This window comes from Photinus pyralis, unplaced genomic scaffold (genome assembly GCF_008802855.1).
Source record: "Photinus pyralis isolate 1611_PpyrPB1 unplaced genomic scaffold, Ppyr1.3 Ppyr1.4_LG5, whole genome shotgun sequence".
NCBI lineage: Eukaryota > Metazoa > Arthropoda > Insecta > Coleoptera > Lampyridae > Photinus > Photinus pyralis.
Window position 1 is genome coordinate 10,000,216 of NW_022170596.1, and position 15,694 is coordinate 10,015,909.

Below are 15,694 nucleotides of genomic sequence, written 5' to 3' on the forward strand. Positions count from 1 at the left end.
CTAGATTACAACCATTTGTCTTTTGTTTCAGATTTTTGGTGCGGTTACAAAACACCAATAAGGAACTATAACATAAATAAAATTTACATGTTTTAAAATTCCTTCCTTGGTATTGACCGCTAAAGGTCAGTCATGGTACTAAAAAAATCCCAGCCTATCCTAATTATAACTTTATTTTGGTTTGAATATTTTCTTTTGCGGTTATATTTACAATCCCACATGAATACCTTATTATTAATTATGGAACTAAATTACAGTTAATAAAATTCACCTCCGATGTTACAACATGTCCGTTTTTAACATTATTCAGGGATATTGTTTAATTTTACCGATTTTCTGTCACTCTGTTGCAACATCACCCAGTAATGCAATACTTATTTATTATACAAGACGATAAATGGATATTTTAACCATAGAGTGAACGAGATTAGTTTCCCTTTATCGTCGTGTATAATACAAAACTTTATTTTATAGCAGAAGCCACATAAACCATTGTTAAGCTTCTGACAATTCTAAATTTAATTTAGAGACGTTTCCATAGAAATAGAGTTGTTATATGTGCTAACGTCATTTTATATCGGGCATTTGAAACAAGAATGACAGATGTCATTAGAGTGCGCAGTCATTTGTTTCACTTAATCTATCCTTACAGTTAAAGAACCGCTTAGCCTACTCATTCAAACCTATTGAAATGTAAATTTAAAATATGCTATAAAATAAAATATCTTAATAAATGTTCCCCGAGAAATTTTCTCAGTTTTCTCTAGTTTGGTTTTTTCTAATTAAACTGTTATGAAAATGGATGACTGCAGCACAGTGCTTTTAACATTTATAGAAAACGGCACTGTTAAAAATGCAGTAATTAATATTTTTAACGCAATTGCAACATCCTTTATCGCACTGTACCTCAAAAATTCTTTAAAAACGTATTCGTGATTTGTACGATTTTAGGTAGATTTATATCTATCCACCTATTGTAATGGTACCATTTATCAGTCAATTCCCATATTGGAACGAAATGGCGGAAAGAAATCTACCTACACCTGATCGGTTGAGCCGAAAGGGATTTTTTCATTGGGGCGAGGCAACTAAACTATCACGCCATCTGTCTCTAAATACCCTGTACCTGGTTCCTGATCGTTAGACCGAGTAAACCTCAAAGGTGTGCGGACGATTCGCGCCCTGAAAATTCGCTCTCGGACAATTGGCTCCAGTACAATTCGCGCTCGGATAATTCGCTCCTGAACAATTCGCACCCGGACAATTCGGTCCCAAGACCATAGCTCTCCACCATCAGATGCTAGATAGATGTCACTGGCAATCCCCTACGATTTTGTTTTGACTCACAAAATGATATGTTAGGTGGACGGTCTTTTGGGTGCAACAATGCCGAAGATAAGCGGACCATCTTGTATGTATGAATGTTCTAATTTATATTAAATCTTGAAGACTGTAACTGTTTATTTTCTCCATTACAAGCATAAACTTCAATAGTGATGATTTTAATTCCGTTTTCTCCCTTTTATCGTAAGTACCGCTTTATCTAAAATTAGCCCTCTTATTTAAGAGGTAACTGCCTATGTAGTAGAACTAGGTCGATCGTTCTAAAAAACCGCTCAAGCGACGAGCGCTCTCATTTTCTCAAAAATGCTCGCGAGTATCGAGTTGTTTTCCAAAGCGAAACCGCTTGCGAGTTCCGAGTACTCCTAAAAGTGCGTGAGCGCTCGGGTAAGTGCCCGTGGGAGGAAAGAAAGAATCCTGCATTGAGAGCAGTTAAAAGCGCTTACGAGCGAAGAAAAAAACGCGCAGGAGCGGAAAAAGCGCTTGGGAGCGGAAAAAACCGCTCGCGAGCGGAAAAAGCAGCCGCGGGTGGAAAAAGAGCTTGCAAGCGGAAAATAAAACGCTCATGAGCGAAAAAACTGCTATGTATATTTTATGACACTAACGAATAGGGTTACCTTTGATTTCTTTTAGGGTTTTTAGTAGTTTTAATTTTAGTCTGAGGGAAATACGATCACCAGGAGACTGAAGATGAGGCAGATGAGATACTGGGGACATCTAAACAGGAGGAACAAGGACCATATCCTACGGGCTGCCAAGAATCTATGTGCCTCGGAATGGAAGGTAGGCCGAGCCTGCTTCACATGGAACACTACCATAGACCAATAATGTATTTTATATACTGTGATAGATTTAGGAGATTAGTTGCCACGTATAATCTTCAGCAGCTTTTTGAGAACCCAGTTCTGCACAGTCGTCTTATATGTATAAGAATATGAATTTTGCAATCAGAAAAGTTCTTCCATTCAAATTTGTACTTTACATTTAAATTACTATAGCTAATTATTGAAGTAGAAACTTTGTGCTGTGTGGGCACTTGGAACAAGCATTCTTGTCAAACAAACCGAGGACCTAAAAATGATTATTTGGGAACAGTGCAGCAGAACAAAAATTTGCATTGGAAAAGGCGAGTAACATATTGAGGGTGGTAATTTTTAGACCACATGAAACCTTTAAAGGAAAATAAGGCGTAAGTAAATAAATAGAAAGGAATCAATAATTAATGGTAGTGGCTCACTAAAGCATTCCAAAATGCACTGTGTAGATTGTGTGAAACCTTCTTCGGCAAAACAGGATGTGAAATTAAGGAATAATATAGGAAATCTTTCAGTTTCTTTTGAAGTAGTTACAATCGTTGAAAAGAACTTAGGATATGTGGTTCTATTCTAGAAAACTTCTTTTTTTCGTTGTTAGTAGGTTTTGACCTACCTTTTGTACTTTACTTCCCAGGCTAGCTCCGAATAAAATGGGTTACGAATAGAAAAGAATTCAATTAATTTTTCCTTTACTAAAGTTACATTAATTATTAGTACCTAACTAATAATTTGCAAAAATATTAACTCAATTTTATTTGTGAAACGTTCAGAAATCTGTTACCCATGTACTCTGGAGAGATTACTTAACTTCTAAAATATCACCTTTTCTCTCGTCTTGAAAAAGAATCCTAATCTTGATGAAAAATTCCACGAAAATATTTTTAACTGGTCACAGGCTTAAACAATGCAACCAAACAGATACTTAGTTACTCCACATAGGCAAACCCGAAAGTAAACTTAAAAATACCTAGTTAATGCCAGATGACTTCTTACGCACTAAAATGCATGCAGTTCAGTTTCTTCCACTGATAATTCGCATAATTTAGTACTTCATTGTTCTAGATTGTCGCTGGTTTTACTTCCGATTGGATTTCAGCTGCGTGATAACTAAACTTCTGCAGATTTTGATTCTTTGTATAGATACAAATAAAATACTTAAATTGTGTTTTCCAGCTTAAGAATTGCAATCAACCGCATTTTGTGTACCTCATGGCACATACATACCTATATGAAGAGTAAGTGACTTTTTGTTTCAATGCAAGTCTGCAACTACTTTAATATGTCGATTAGTTAGTAAAATCGTTGTTTATTCATTTTCATTTCAGTTACTAAAGTAGTTCGATTACGCAGAATTTGTTCTCAAATCTACTACCACTAAATGATGGGAAAAAGAAAACGGTATAGATTATGATATGCTATACCTTTTTTATGCCAACTTTGTATACTTGAGACACCTACAAATTCATATTTTTAATCCTCGAGATGTTATAATTATCGTTTTTCTATGTTCAATTCAAAATTTTTTATTGAAAAACAGAAACACACTCTAGCACTACAATTGGCGTATGTAACAAAGCATACGAACGATGCTTGACTAAAAATCTCCTGCAGGGAAGATAATGCATGAAGTGTCACGGCCCCAACATGGTAACCAAAACTCCCCTACATAAATATTAATTTGGGTTTTTATTGCACTTGATTTCAATGTGTTAATTTTTATTGTGTTTTGACATATCACAAGAGATTTATTTTCCCCTGTGGGCTATTAACATTTCGATAAATGATGATTTCACGATTTACATCGTATCACGTTTTCCGTAAAGAGTGTATTAGATTTCGTTTGCATCATAATATTCACCTTTATCGTCACTATTCCTTTATTTCCCGTCCGAGAACGCATAAGCACGTTGTACTTATCCCTGCGCCTGCCACGATGCTTTGCGAGAGATGGATTTGCATTTTCAGAAAAACATGCAGGGTAAGTCAATCCTTAGTTATCAGTTTTCACCATTCTCTGTTGTGTAGCTACAAATGTACAATTTTCTAAAAGCGTTTTGTATGGTTCCAGTCTAATTTTGTGTTTCCAGTTTGCGGTCCTTATTATGTGAAAAGTTAATCTTAATTAAATATACCACATATATACACGCAAGAAAACTACAAAATTACATTTTTTAGATCAATTGGCCTTACTAGGTTGCTCGTGGAGTGGAAGATCTCCTTCAAAGAATATAATGTTATATACTCTTTGGTTATATCTACTCTTTGGTTATATCTACTGTATGTGAAAGTTTGCACCTCGATTTGCACAGTATATAAGAAAATAGCATAACGTGCGAGAATGCCTATTGGACATATTTTCTATTTGTGCGATAGGTATTCTACCACGATTAGGGCTTTGTGCGCGGATGCACCATCCTGCTGAAACCAACCGTTTACAACTTTTGTTTCTTTGTGTGCCGTACGTCGTTGTATTAGTAATGAAAAATGATACTCCATACAGTATGTACTTTTTTAAGGTCATTTAAAAAATAAAGTTGATGATGATTTCTCCTAAACGAAACTTTGTACTGAAAATCTTTCAACGGTGTACTTACATCAAAATGCAGTTAGACCCAAACTAAAGAAACAAATTTGAGGGTCCTTACTTACCAATCTTTATTCTATTTTTTAACCTAGTTGAAAGTCATCGATATACTCGAACTAACAGAAAAAAATTAATTTATTTAATTAATAAATTAATTTAATGTCTTCAAGGAAAGTAAGTTGGGACATAAATATTCTTATAAATAAGAAACCCGTCAATTTCGTTTTTGGATTGTGCGTATTTTGACACAAAATGTAGATATGCAGGGTCTAAAAAAAGCGTAGCAGAAAAAATATTTTTTCCTTAAATACCTGTATATTACCTATTGCATTTTCGTATTCTCCAAAAAATTCTGGACATGTTTCATGTAAGTGTCCTATACCTATCTTCAACAATTCAAGGAATATTTACATTCAAATATTAAAACCTAACCACAGACACGGCCAGATTTTCGGAACGGAAGTAAAGCCCAACATTCCAAAAACACTATAGACGTGCCAAAAGTCGTCCTGCGCATGCGCAATAGTCAACTTTCTTATTTGTGGAGAAATTTGATATAAATTTTTATGGTGCGTTACTCTAATAATAGCAAACAAAATGAAATAAAACCCAATATAGATTACACCAGAAAACTGACAACACAAACGCAAAATAATATGAGCGGTATTTGTGCGAAATATACATAATATAGCGGAGTATACAAAGCATTTTTACTACGATGAGATTGATTAAAAGGGAGAGTATCATAATTCATAATATATTGGTTCTTTTTTGAGTCGAATCAAGTTTATTTCCGCGTTTTTCACCTTCTAAAACATTCGAACGGCATCTTAAACGATCCTAAATACATTTTCACAACGATAAAGCAAAAAAAAAGAAAAAAATTGACAAACGGTAAACAATAAGAAACTGCGTATGTTAATAAAACAGCAGTGATAGGGCCTATCTAGTTATTATTGTAAAGTGACAATTTTCACAAAGTGTCACTGTATCGTTAATTTAAAATATTTACAAATACAATTAAAGATAGTTATCCCCGCAGGGGGTTTGGGTATCCAAACTTTGGGGAGTTGCGACCCCACGGACCTGAGCAAGTGGAGAGAGGCTATTCCAATCCCTCTCCAATTCTACCTCCCCAGAACCACTTCCGCATCGTACCCTCCATAATACCCCGTTTCCTGATGCTCCTTTCTCTCTCTCCCGAAATCCCAAGGTGTCAACCGTGCCGATGGGATGTATGGCCCTGCGTTAGTGGGTTCCAAACGGTTTGTCTGTGTCGTATAATATGTTTGTAGTCGTCTGGGTGAGTCAGCGCGATCATGAAATTAGTAGTGGTCCGGTAGGGCTCCGCTGGTGATCACCTTTTGTTTATACACCCTACGAAGCTGGCGGTAGCTTTAAAACGCGCCTGTTTTTTGTTTATGGAAGTTCAAAAAAACATAAACCCTAAGGGCGGCAGGGGGCTTGGATCGGACCCCCATCGGAACCGTCCGGATGATCGATCCGGCGAGAGAATGGATGGTGGCTCCATTTCTCGTTTTTGTGCCACCAGACCCGATGCAACCACTGGCGTGGAGACGGCGGAATCAATTCCCCGGTTCCTGTTAGTAAAGAGTACCGAAGACGGTATGGACAACTTTGACAAAATGAACCCATTTTTAATTACGAGGTCAATGTACGGTTTAATTGGAGAAACTAGGTTAATTAGAAAAGTTAAAGATGGATTATTAGTACAGACGAAAACAGAAAAACAGACAAAGAAACTTCTTGAAACAACTACGTTTGCAGGAAAAGGGGTTACAGTTGAACCGCATGGTCAACTAAATACATCGAAGAGTGTTATATATTGTAAGGACTTCTTAAACTGTACAATAGAGGAAATACTGGAAGAAGTGAGGCATATTGGAGTAACACCGGTTAGACGGCTGAAAACTAAAAAAGATGGCGTATTAGTTGACACACCCAGTCATGTACTTACATTCAACACTCCAAATTTACCAACAAAGATTAGAGCAGCCTTTTATAGTTTCAATGTCAGGCCATTTATACCTCCACCAATCAGATGCTTTAATTGTCAACTATTTGGACATGTTGCTGAAAAATGTAAAGTTGAGAAAAGATGCGCGTGTGGAAAATCTCCACATGATCCACCTTGTGAAGAACCCAAAAAGTGTGTGAACTGTGAAGGTCCACACTCTGCTGGTTATAAAAACTGTCCGTCGTATAAACGTGAATGCGCAATACAAAAAATTAAAACCCTTGAAAAAGTGTCATATGTAGAAGCAAAGAAAAAAGTATTAATTAACACGCCTAAACCGAATATGTCCTACACTGCAGCGGTGACGACTCCGACTAAAGTAGAAGATCTCATTAAACAGATGTTACCGCGTATGGAAAATATAATAATTAATAATACAATTTTTGCAGCTGTAAATCAATCAAAATCAATAAGCGATTTTACTGTCCCATCCAGATCGAGATCAGACTCGGTCTCAACAAATGCCTCTAAAAGAGGAAATGATCATTTAGACACAACGTCTGAGGATGAAAACAGAGCGCCCGCAAAGAGAAAACCAGGGTGGCAGAAGGGTAGACCAAGAAAACCACCCTCAGAGAAATAATTTTATATTTATTTTTGTATCTTTCTCCAATTAAACTACACTACTATGGATGAAGCTATCATCCATTGGAATTGTAATGGTATCATACACCATCTTTGTGAGCTTAAATTAGCCATACTGCCTACGAAATTACTCTATAGTAAGGAAAGATTTAAAACACGGGCCAAAGGGCTCATGGGGGAGTTGCTATAATTATTAAAGAACATTTTCCATTTAACCAAATTCAAGTTAATACACCATTGCAAGTGGTTGCTATTCAAATTCTGATCCCTATCAAAATAACTATTTGCAGTATATATTTAGCCCCCGATGAACAGGTACACACTGCAAACATATGGAATGTTGTCCGTCAACTTCCAACCCCATTTATTATAGTAGGTGACTTTAACGCACATAACCCTCTATGGGGCTCTACAAGACTGGATAACCGTGGTGAAGCGGTGGAAAATTTACTGGAGAGTCGAGACATAACACTGTTGAATAATGGATCTGCGACACATATTGCAGCTCGGTCGGGTGCTTTCTCTGCGATTGATCTGGCTATTAGCTCATCCGCTATTAGTGATATGTTGAGGTGGACAGTACTAGAAGATCTATACAATAGCGACCACTATCCCTGTGAAGTAAAAATAAATACTGCGAAAACCAATCAGCAAATTTCACGATACTGGATATTGTCTAGGGCAAATTGGGAACAGTTTGAAAACAAAGTGCTAATGGCGGTTGAAGGGCAGTTTGAAGTCAGCATTGAATTAATTACCAACATCATACAGCAAGCTGCAAATGAAAGCATACCGATAGGGGGAGGTGAAACAATGCGGAGACGCGTACCGTGGTGGAATGCTGAAATAGCTACTGCGATAAAAGAAAAAAAACGTGCTTTAGACGCATACAAGAGAGTTCCTGTTGTAGAAAACCTTATTGCGTACAAACGTGCCAGAGCAAGGTCCCGAAGGCTCATGTTGGACGCGAGAAGAAAATCTTGGACGGAGTATGTATCATCACTAATGACTGATTCTCCACCATCAGAAGTGTGGAATAAGGTGAGGGCAATCAAAGGCAGATCTTCACACCGACAAATAACTCACCTGAGAACTGATGGCGCTGATATTACAACAAATTCAATGGAAATAGCGAATACAATGGTCCAATATTTCGCAAATATCAGTAGCACAGAGAACTATAGTGCAGACTTTAAATTAATCAAGTTAGAAAGAGAAGTAGCACTTAATTTTGAAGGTGATAACGACCTAGCATATAATGCCCCATTTCAGTTTTTTGAATTAGAGGAAGCCTTAAAATTCGCTAAGAAATCTGCCCCTGGTCCTGACATGATAAATTACCAAATGATACAGCATTTACCTGCGAGAGTTAAACAAGCTTTGCTTGCAATCTATAACAAACTCTGGCAAGAAGGTGACTACCCCAACTGTTGGAAATCAGCGGTAATCGTCCCTATTCTTAAGGAAGGGAAGGATCCATTAACGCCATCGTCGTATAGACCTATAAGTCTCACGTGCTGTCTTGGAAAGGTCCTAGAAAGAATGGTAAATTCACGTCTCTCCTGGTGGTTTGAAAAATATAACCTATTAGTGCCATACCAGATGGGTTTCCGTAAAAATCGATCGACAGTTGACCAACTTACATTTGTGAAAAACTATATACAAAATTCATTTAAATCTAGACAGCATGCGGTGGCAATATTTTTCGATATTGAGAAGGCATACGATATGGCCTGAAGATACAATATCTTGCATCAATTGTACAGTTGGGGTTTTAGAGGGAACTTACCACGTTTCATAGAATCCTTCTTATCTGATGGGTGGTGTCATGTTCGTGTAGGAAATACTCTCTCCGAGCGACAATTGCTTGAAAATGGAATCCCTCAGGGATCAACATTAAGTTTTAGGTTTTGTTGTTTTGTTCTATCACGTTCTAAAACTAAATGTATGCATTTTTGCAGATTACGAAGACCTCATTACGATCCTCTTTTGTTTATTGCTGGTGAACCCATTCCATGTGTAGTATCGCACAAATTTCTCGGTATGATTTTGGACTCAAAACTCAATTGGAAACAGCACATTGCTTGTCTCGTGCGGAAGTGTAAATCTAGGCTGAATGTGATAAAATTCCTTTCATCGACACGCTGGGGAGCGGATACGCGTATCTTAATACGCATTTATAAAAGTCTAGTAATGTCACAACTATGCTTGTGTTGCCTATTCCTCGGCCAGACCATCCTTGTTAAGAAAGCTTGATACTGTACACAATTTTGGACTGAGATATTGTCTCGGTGCATTCCCCACTACACCTGTTATGAGTCTCTACTGTGAGTCTAGTGTTGAACCGTTGTACATAAGAAGAACGAAAATGATATTGACCTACACCCTCGTAATCAGAGTAAATCACCAGCACAGAAACTACGTTATGCTTACCGAGATCGATAATAGCTATCAGCAAAAACCAACAATTACAAGACCTCTTTGTATCAGAGCAAATGAAATTGAACAAGAAACTAATATGTCAGCATGCTCGGTATATCCTGATACTATCAGATCAGAGAAACACCTCCCTGGTTATATCCAAGTATAAACATCCGTCTCGACCTCACTGTGTGGGCTAAGCAAAACCACCTACCTGCAGAAATGAAAAGAAGGCTATTCGAAATTTTGGCAGAGCTTTCCCCGGATGTAACATTCTATACGGATGGATCACGAACTGAATATGGTGTTGGGTGTTCTATTGCAATAGGGAAAATAGCATACGCGTGGTCATTATCTCCAAAAGCATCGATTTTTACTGCAGAACAATATGCCATTTGGCAAGCTTTGCGATACTGTGAAATAAATCCAAATCTCCAATCAGTTGTAATAGCTAGTGACTCCTTAAGCTCTTTGACAAGCCTGCAGAATCTTGCTTCGGCGGATATTTTAACTAAAATGTGTCAAGAAACGGTTATTGCAATTGCAGACAATGGCACTGTGGTGACGTTTGTATGGATACCGGCACATGTAGGAATTTTAGGAAATGAAGTTGCAGATCGGGCCGCAAAAAGAGCAGCCTCGGAAATAGAAATAGATGTTCTGAAATTAAAAAAAGTGATCAAAAAGTGTACATATTGCAACGCATGAAAGAACTGTGGCAACAATCATGGCAAGAAAACAATACCTTTTTAACTCAAATTAAGCCCAGTGTTGTAACAACATCACCAGCGTTAAACTTACCACGTCAAGAAAGTGTGCGTCTCCACCGGCTTAGAATGGGACATACTGCAATTACACATACTTACCTTTTAAAAGGCGAGAACCCTCCACTGTGTGATTTATGTAATAATGCCATGTCTGTAGAACACATATTATGTAACTGTCCAGCCCAAACCGTGCAACGTAACTTATGTGACGTACCACAAAATCTGGAGAATTGTCTCACAGACGTCCAAGGGATCAAGAGTACTTTACTATACTTAAAGCAGTCGAGTTATTTTACTAAAAAAAAAAAAGATAGTTATAGGACATTTACATGAAACGTGTCTAGAATTTTTGTAGCGGATCCGAAAATGCAATTGCGGGTATTTCTATTTAAGGATACTTTTCTAAAACACTATCCGTTCGAGAGATATTTGCACTTAAACTTTTAAATATCGCCAGTGAGTCCAGATCTAACCTCCGACACACAGATATTCACACTGAAAGTTTTTACACCACCAATGTACCTATATGTTCCGTCAAGAAGTTTCAATCATTAAATCCTTCTGAATGGTAGTGTAATGAAGGGTCAATTGAATTGATTTGTACAAACTATCCTTACCCGCTCGACTACTTTGACCGTGTGACCGAGGGGGGGGGGGGTAATTTTACAAAAGGAACTCTTTCTGCCCCGACCCCTTATCAAAAGAGGAGATTGGAGGAGGGGGGGGACGTAGTTTTATCCTTCATGGTACTCTAATGGAAGATCTCAACGACAGAAAGGAATTAATTTCTACACACCATAGTCCTTCTCTTCGACCCCTTACAGTAATCGGAAATAATTCCTTATATCTCGAGGCACATCTATTGGTGATTTCGAAGGGAATATCTTGAAAACGAAGTGTCGGAAGAGGGCACTCATCAAGGGCAAGCGGAACGTCAGGACGAGACATATCTACTGATGATTTCAAAACTTAATTGTGAATATCTCGAAAATGTTAGAGGAAGGTACTTAAGGGAAATTGCACTAATGTTTGTGTGGAAAGAGCCCCCTCCTCATTAATCATCTACCAAGAAAGTAAACATCGATAAATATAGCATGTTACTATCTTAGAACCCAACCATTTACTAAGCTATTTCGGTTTAAAAAAATGCGCTTTATCTGCACAAGAGTTGTGCACATTCTATAGTGATTAGAAATGCACTAAGAACCTTCGAGTTAGAATTGTCTGTTGCCCGAAAGCGGAAAACGCTTGGCATTCGTAACGTAACCCGTTACAGGCGTTAATATTTCACTTCTTCACTTTATGCAACTCCATCTTTGTGTTTATGGGAACTATGAACTTGTCTAAATTAGCAAATATAAGGGACTTTCTTCTGCGGCTGCACTACAATGTTGGAACTAAAAAGATAATTGCACATAGGTTATAGAAATATCAAACAATGTAACTTCTTAGCGCTTTATTGAATTAAAAACTCCAATAACTTAATTAGCGCGATTATCACACAATATACAACAGTGTGATGAACTTCGATAGTTCGCACGCAGTTAAACGAAAAACAAAATAACAAGCAAGAAAGCACCGCCCCCCCCCCATAGTTAACGGAAAAAATGGCAAACATTTACCTTTAACGGAACGGTGGAAAAAAAGCTAACGTGGCTTGCAAACTTCCAATCCATAATGTAGATAACGTACGGTTGCCAAAGTAAATTTACGGAAAAGCTAAAAAACGGTACTTACGAACAGAACTGCGGAAAGATCTTACGTTAAAACACCCAAAACCAAAAAAGAGCGCCTCGAAATTAAGCGTTTACCTTTTATAAGGTTATTTATATATGGAGGGATCGACGGTTTTTTAGCCGACACGGTGTATTAATTACATCCGTCCGGAAATTCTGGAATTGGTCTTAACATTTAAACTAATAAAGACAGCTTCTTTTGAGACCCCTCACGATTTAATCGGAGGCTGTTGGCTGCATCTCATTTAATCAACTACCTTTAATTATTATACTCACTTCAATGGCAAAAATTAAACTCCAAAATTAGACAGTCCAATGGTTTCTTATCTAACCGATGGCGGCGTAAACCTGCATGGCCTTGCAGCTTTAATGCTCCTTTTAAATTTAACATAGGAAACTAAAACAACGCGACCAAGATTCTAAAGTATTAATTCTCTCTCGTCTTTTAAATGACAAAAGCTTTCGGGCGGAACAAGTACTTTCGGCACGACCCTTTTCATAACGAAGCGCCCAACTTAAAACGGTTCTAGATACCGGGTGTTCATCTACAGAGTGATCATAGAAGGTATGTAAGCTTCAAGGGGGAAAATAGATGCTTCATTACAACAGCAATAATTAACACAAAAAAGCAGTACCTAGGGGTCGCCGTGCTTCAAATCCCACAGCTAGCTTCTGCTACAGCAGAACAATTGGCATTTAAGAATATTTTCTTCGTATCTAATTTTCGTATAAACATTCATTTAGAACCAGACAAATTTTCTAAATGTTTGATCTTATTTCATTGATAAAATCCTTAGAATACAACGAAAAACAGTAATTCACTTCGACGAATGTTTCCATCTCTACCAAAACTTCTATAAAAGAATGGGAACCCCTCTCCGCATTTTTGTTTCATCCCCAATTAATTTTCGGAAATTTTTCTGAAACAAATTCAATGTTTCTTTGAAGTTGTACATCCATATATCCTCATAATAAGAGAAGATGCTTTAATCATTTTTGTGTAATTGAAGTAGATGTAACAAGTGGGCGAAATTGCCAACCTAGAAAGTACTACAATTAATCGCGGTAATCCATTTCTCCACTTCTTGGCTCATTAAAATAAATCAAACGATCTCGGTAAATGTGTAGCCGTTCCCGGCTATATTACCTACTAATGAAAACGACGTTGGACTAGAATCATATTTTGGCACGATTCCACACATCACTACTATTGAACAAAAATGTATTTCTACAACCCAAAAAGAGCATTCTCCAATAAAAGCTTTCAATGTGTTTTCCTTTTACTAAAAGCATGTGTATTAACGTGAAAAGCTTTTGTTCGGAGCAGTTTTTTTTTCCTAAAATGGAAGCTTTTTAGAGTCCTGACAGAATTATGACTATTGATTACGTTTTTCAGCGCTTGGGGATTTTTCATAGTATGTCGATGAAGTGGTGTTACTATGACGACGCCGCCCCAATGCTATACCGCCACCGCCGCCACAACCACACCCAGAAATATTCATCGACATATTTGTGATATTATATATTTTATAAACATATCCCTACCGCCTATACGCGAAAGCCTCTCGAGAAAAGGTTTCCTTTGAGTTTACGCAGAGTATTAATTGGAAGCGTGAAAATATTGCTTAAAAGATTAATTTATTCGCAAATATTAACTTAGGAAAACTTTATTACGGTTGTAAAATTAATTCTGCCCTAACTAAAAGTAAATTAGTTTGTTTCAAAATGTTAACTAAAAGTTTGCTGACAAACACGCCTTTAATTTATATTATAGTCGGGGAAAGTCAGTTAGGAAGTTTATAATTTGTTTAACAATGATTTTATGTAGCGTTGTTAAAGATATCTCATTCGAAGAAATGTCGGGGCACCACGCCGAGTCCGTCGGGGGAGTGTCACAGAATTTTGCGCCGACGCCGGGCGTCCCGTGACGTCACATTTTGATAATCAAGACTGATATTCAATAATGGCGTCGTTCGCCATGCCGTAGAGGGGTTGCTTTCTTATTCCAGTGAATCTCAGGGTCCGGGGTGAAACACTTAGTGAAATTAAACGAACTCGGCGAACTTAGTAATTGAGAATATATACTCGCCAGAATCCGTGCATTCGATTTATAATGCACTTCGCAAAGTATGTTAAACATTTCTTTCTAAAACAATTAGATAATGCACTTCCATGCGTAATTGTCGCGCGTAAAATATAATACAAAGATGTCAATAATTTGCTTCGATTGTTCTAATGAAAGTGAGGGCGAACTCGTTTCATACTTTACTAGGGAAACTCTAACGTCAATAAGTTGAAATTAATGATATATGTAGCCTTAAATTGTACAAATCGGCGCGTGTGTATATGCGGTGAAAATGTCATTATTAGAACAATCTAGAGCTTTAACTCACGTGCAAGGACTTACATCTGCTGGCAGTCAGATTATGGCGCCCCATCCCCTCGAAGGACCACCAAATCCTGACGTTCTCCTGGCGTTGCTGGCTAGAAACAAAGCGTTAGAAGGTACGTACTCCATTAGGAAACCATATTTCACTAACTTTCAACTGATTGTAAATGTGCATCTTTTGCACTAGGAAACCGCGAAAAGACTACTTGGAGTTGACTCCGAGAGTGACTTTTATAGCAAGTCGAGAGCCAGACCACTCTAATGCACTTAGTGGCGGTTTCAGCCGCTAACATCATTTGCAATAATTCTGATACTTTGTCTTTATAAAGTGAGGACAAATCTAGTTAGCTCGGCAAATCCAACAGAATGATGTGAAGCCTCAAATAAGGTAATATGTAGACGCGCATTTATCATCGACCAATAGAGTGCGCGTTGAAATTTGTTGAATATTTGCGAATTAACTTGTTGAGGTGCATTTTAATTGTTCAATCAATTCATCTGTTAGCGTTCCGTTACAATGTCTTCAAGGCATTCTTTCGACATCACGAATGAGGAATCACTCGCATATTTCCACGTTAATGTTTCCAATTTTTCAAGAGGAATACCATGAATTGATTATTATCTCCAGCATTAACAATGGGCGAACTGTACATTGTTTCAGCTTTGGGACATTGCAATTTAAAATCACAGCAAAATCCCCGACGGTTCATTTAGTCTTTATTTTCCAGCACTATCCACTATATAAAACCAAATTCATCTTGCATGGTTCTCTGTATTCCCTTTTGTCACCTTTATTTACATACTGTGGCAAATCCATGGAGAAGAGCTTATGAATTTTATGCGAAACCCGATAACTTGCTTTTTCTTTCTGGGAACACTATAATTTTCATTCTTTTAACAAATATTGGGCTTTGGCATTACTTCCACGACCATTTGTGCCTGTCAGTCTGACTTAGTATGTGCCAATGCATATGAAAATATAAAATGATCCCCTCCTAAAGGGGACCAGAAACGATTC

At 37.5% G+C, this 15,694-nt stretch overlaps 1 protein-coding gene across 6 annotated transcripts in view; it reads right to left on the minus strand.

Annotated features, from left to right (window-relative positions):
* LOC116171024 overlaps positions 1-15,006 on the minus strand; it is a 44,832-nt gene extending 29,826 nt beyond the window's left edge. The window contains exons 1-2 of one of the 6 annotated variants that reach the window (XM_031487662.1): positions 14,828-15,006; positions 14,681-14,771 (exon numbers count right to left, since the gene is read on the minus strand). In XM_031487662.1, coding sequence (XP_031343522.1) covers positions 14,681-14,725 — 45 coding nt within the window. In that variant the 5' untranslated portion in view covers positions 14,726-14,771; positions 14,828-15,006. The other 5 variants (XM_031487656.1, XM_031487660.1, XM_031487658.1 and 2 more) reach the window with 5 other exon arrangements.
* Between the last annotated feature and the right edge of the window lie 688 nt (positions 15,007-15,694).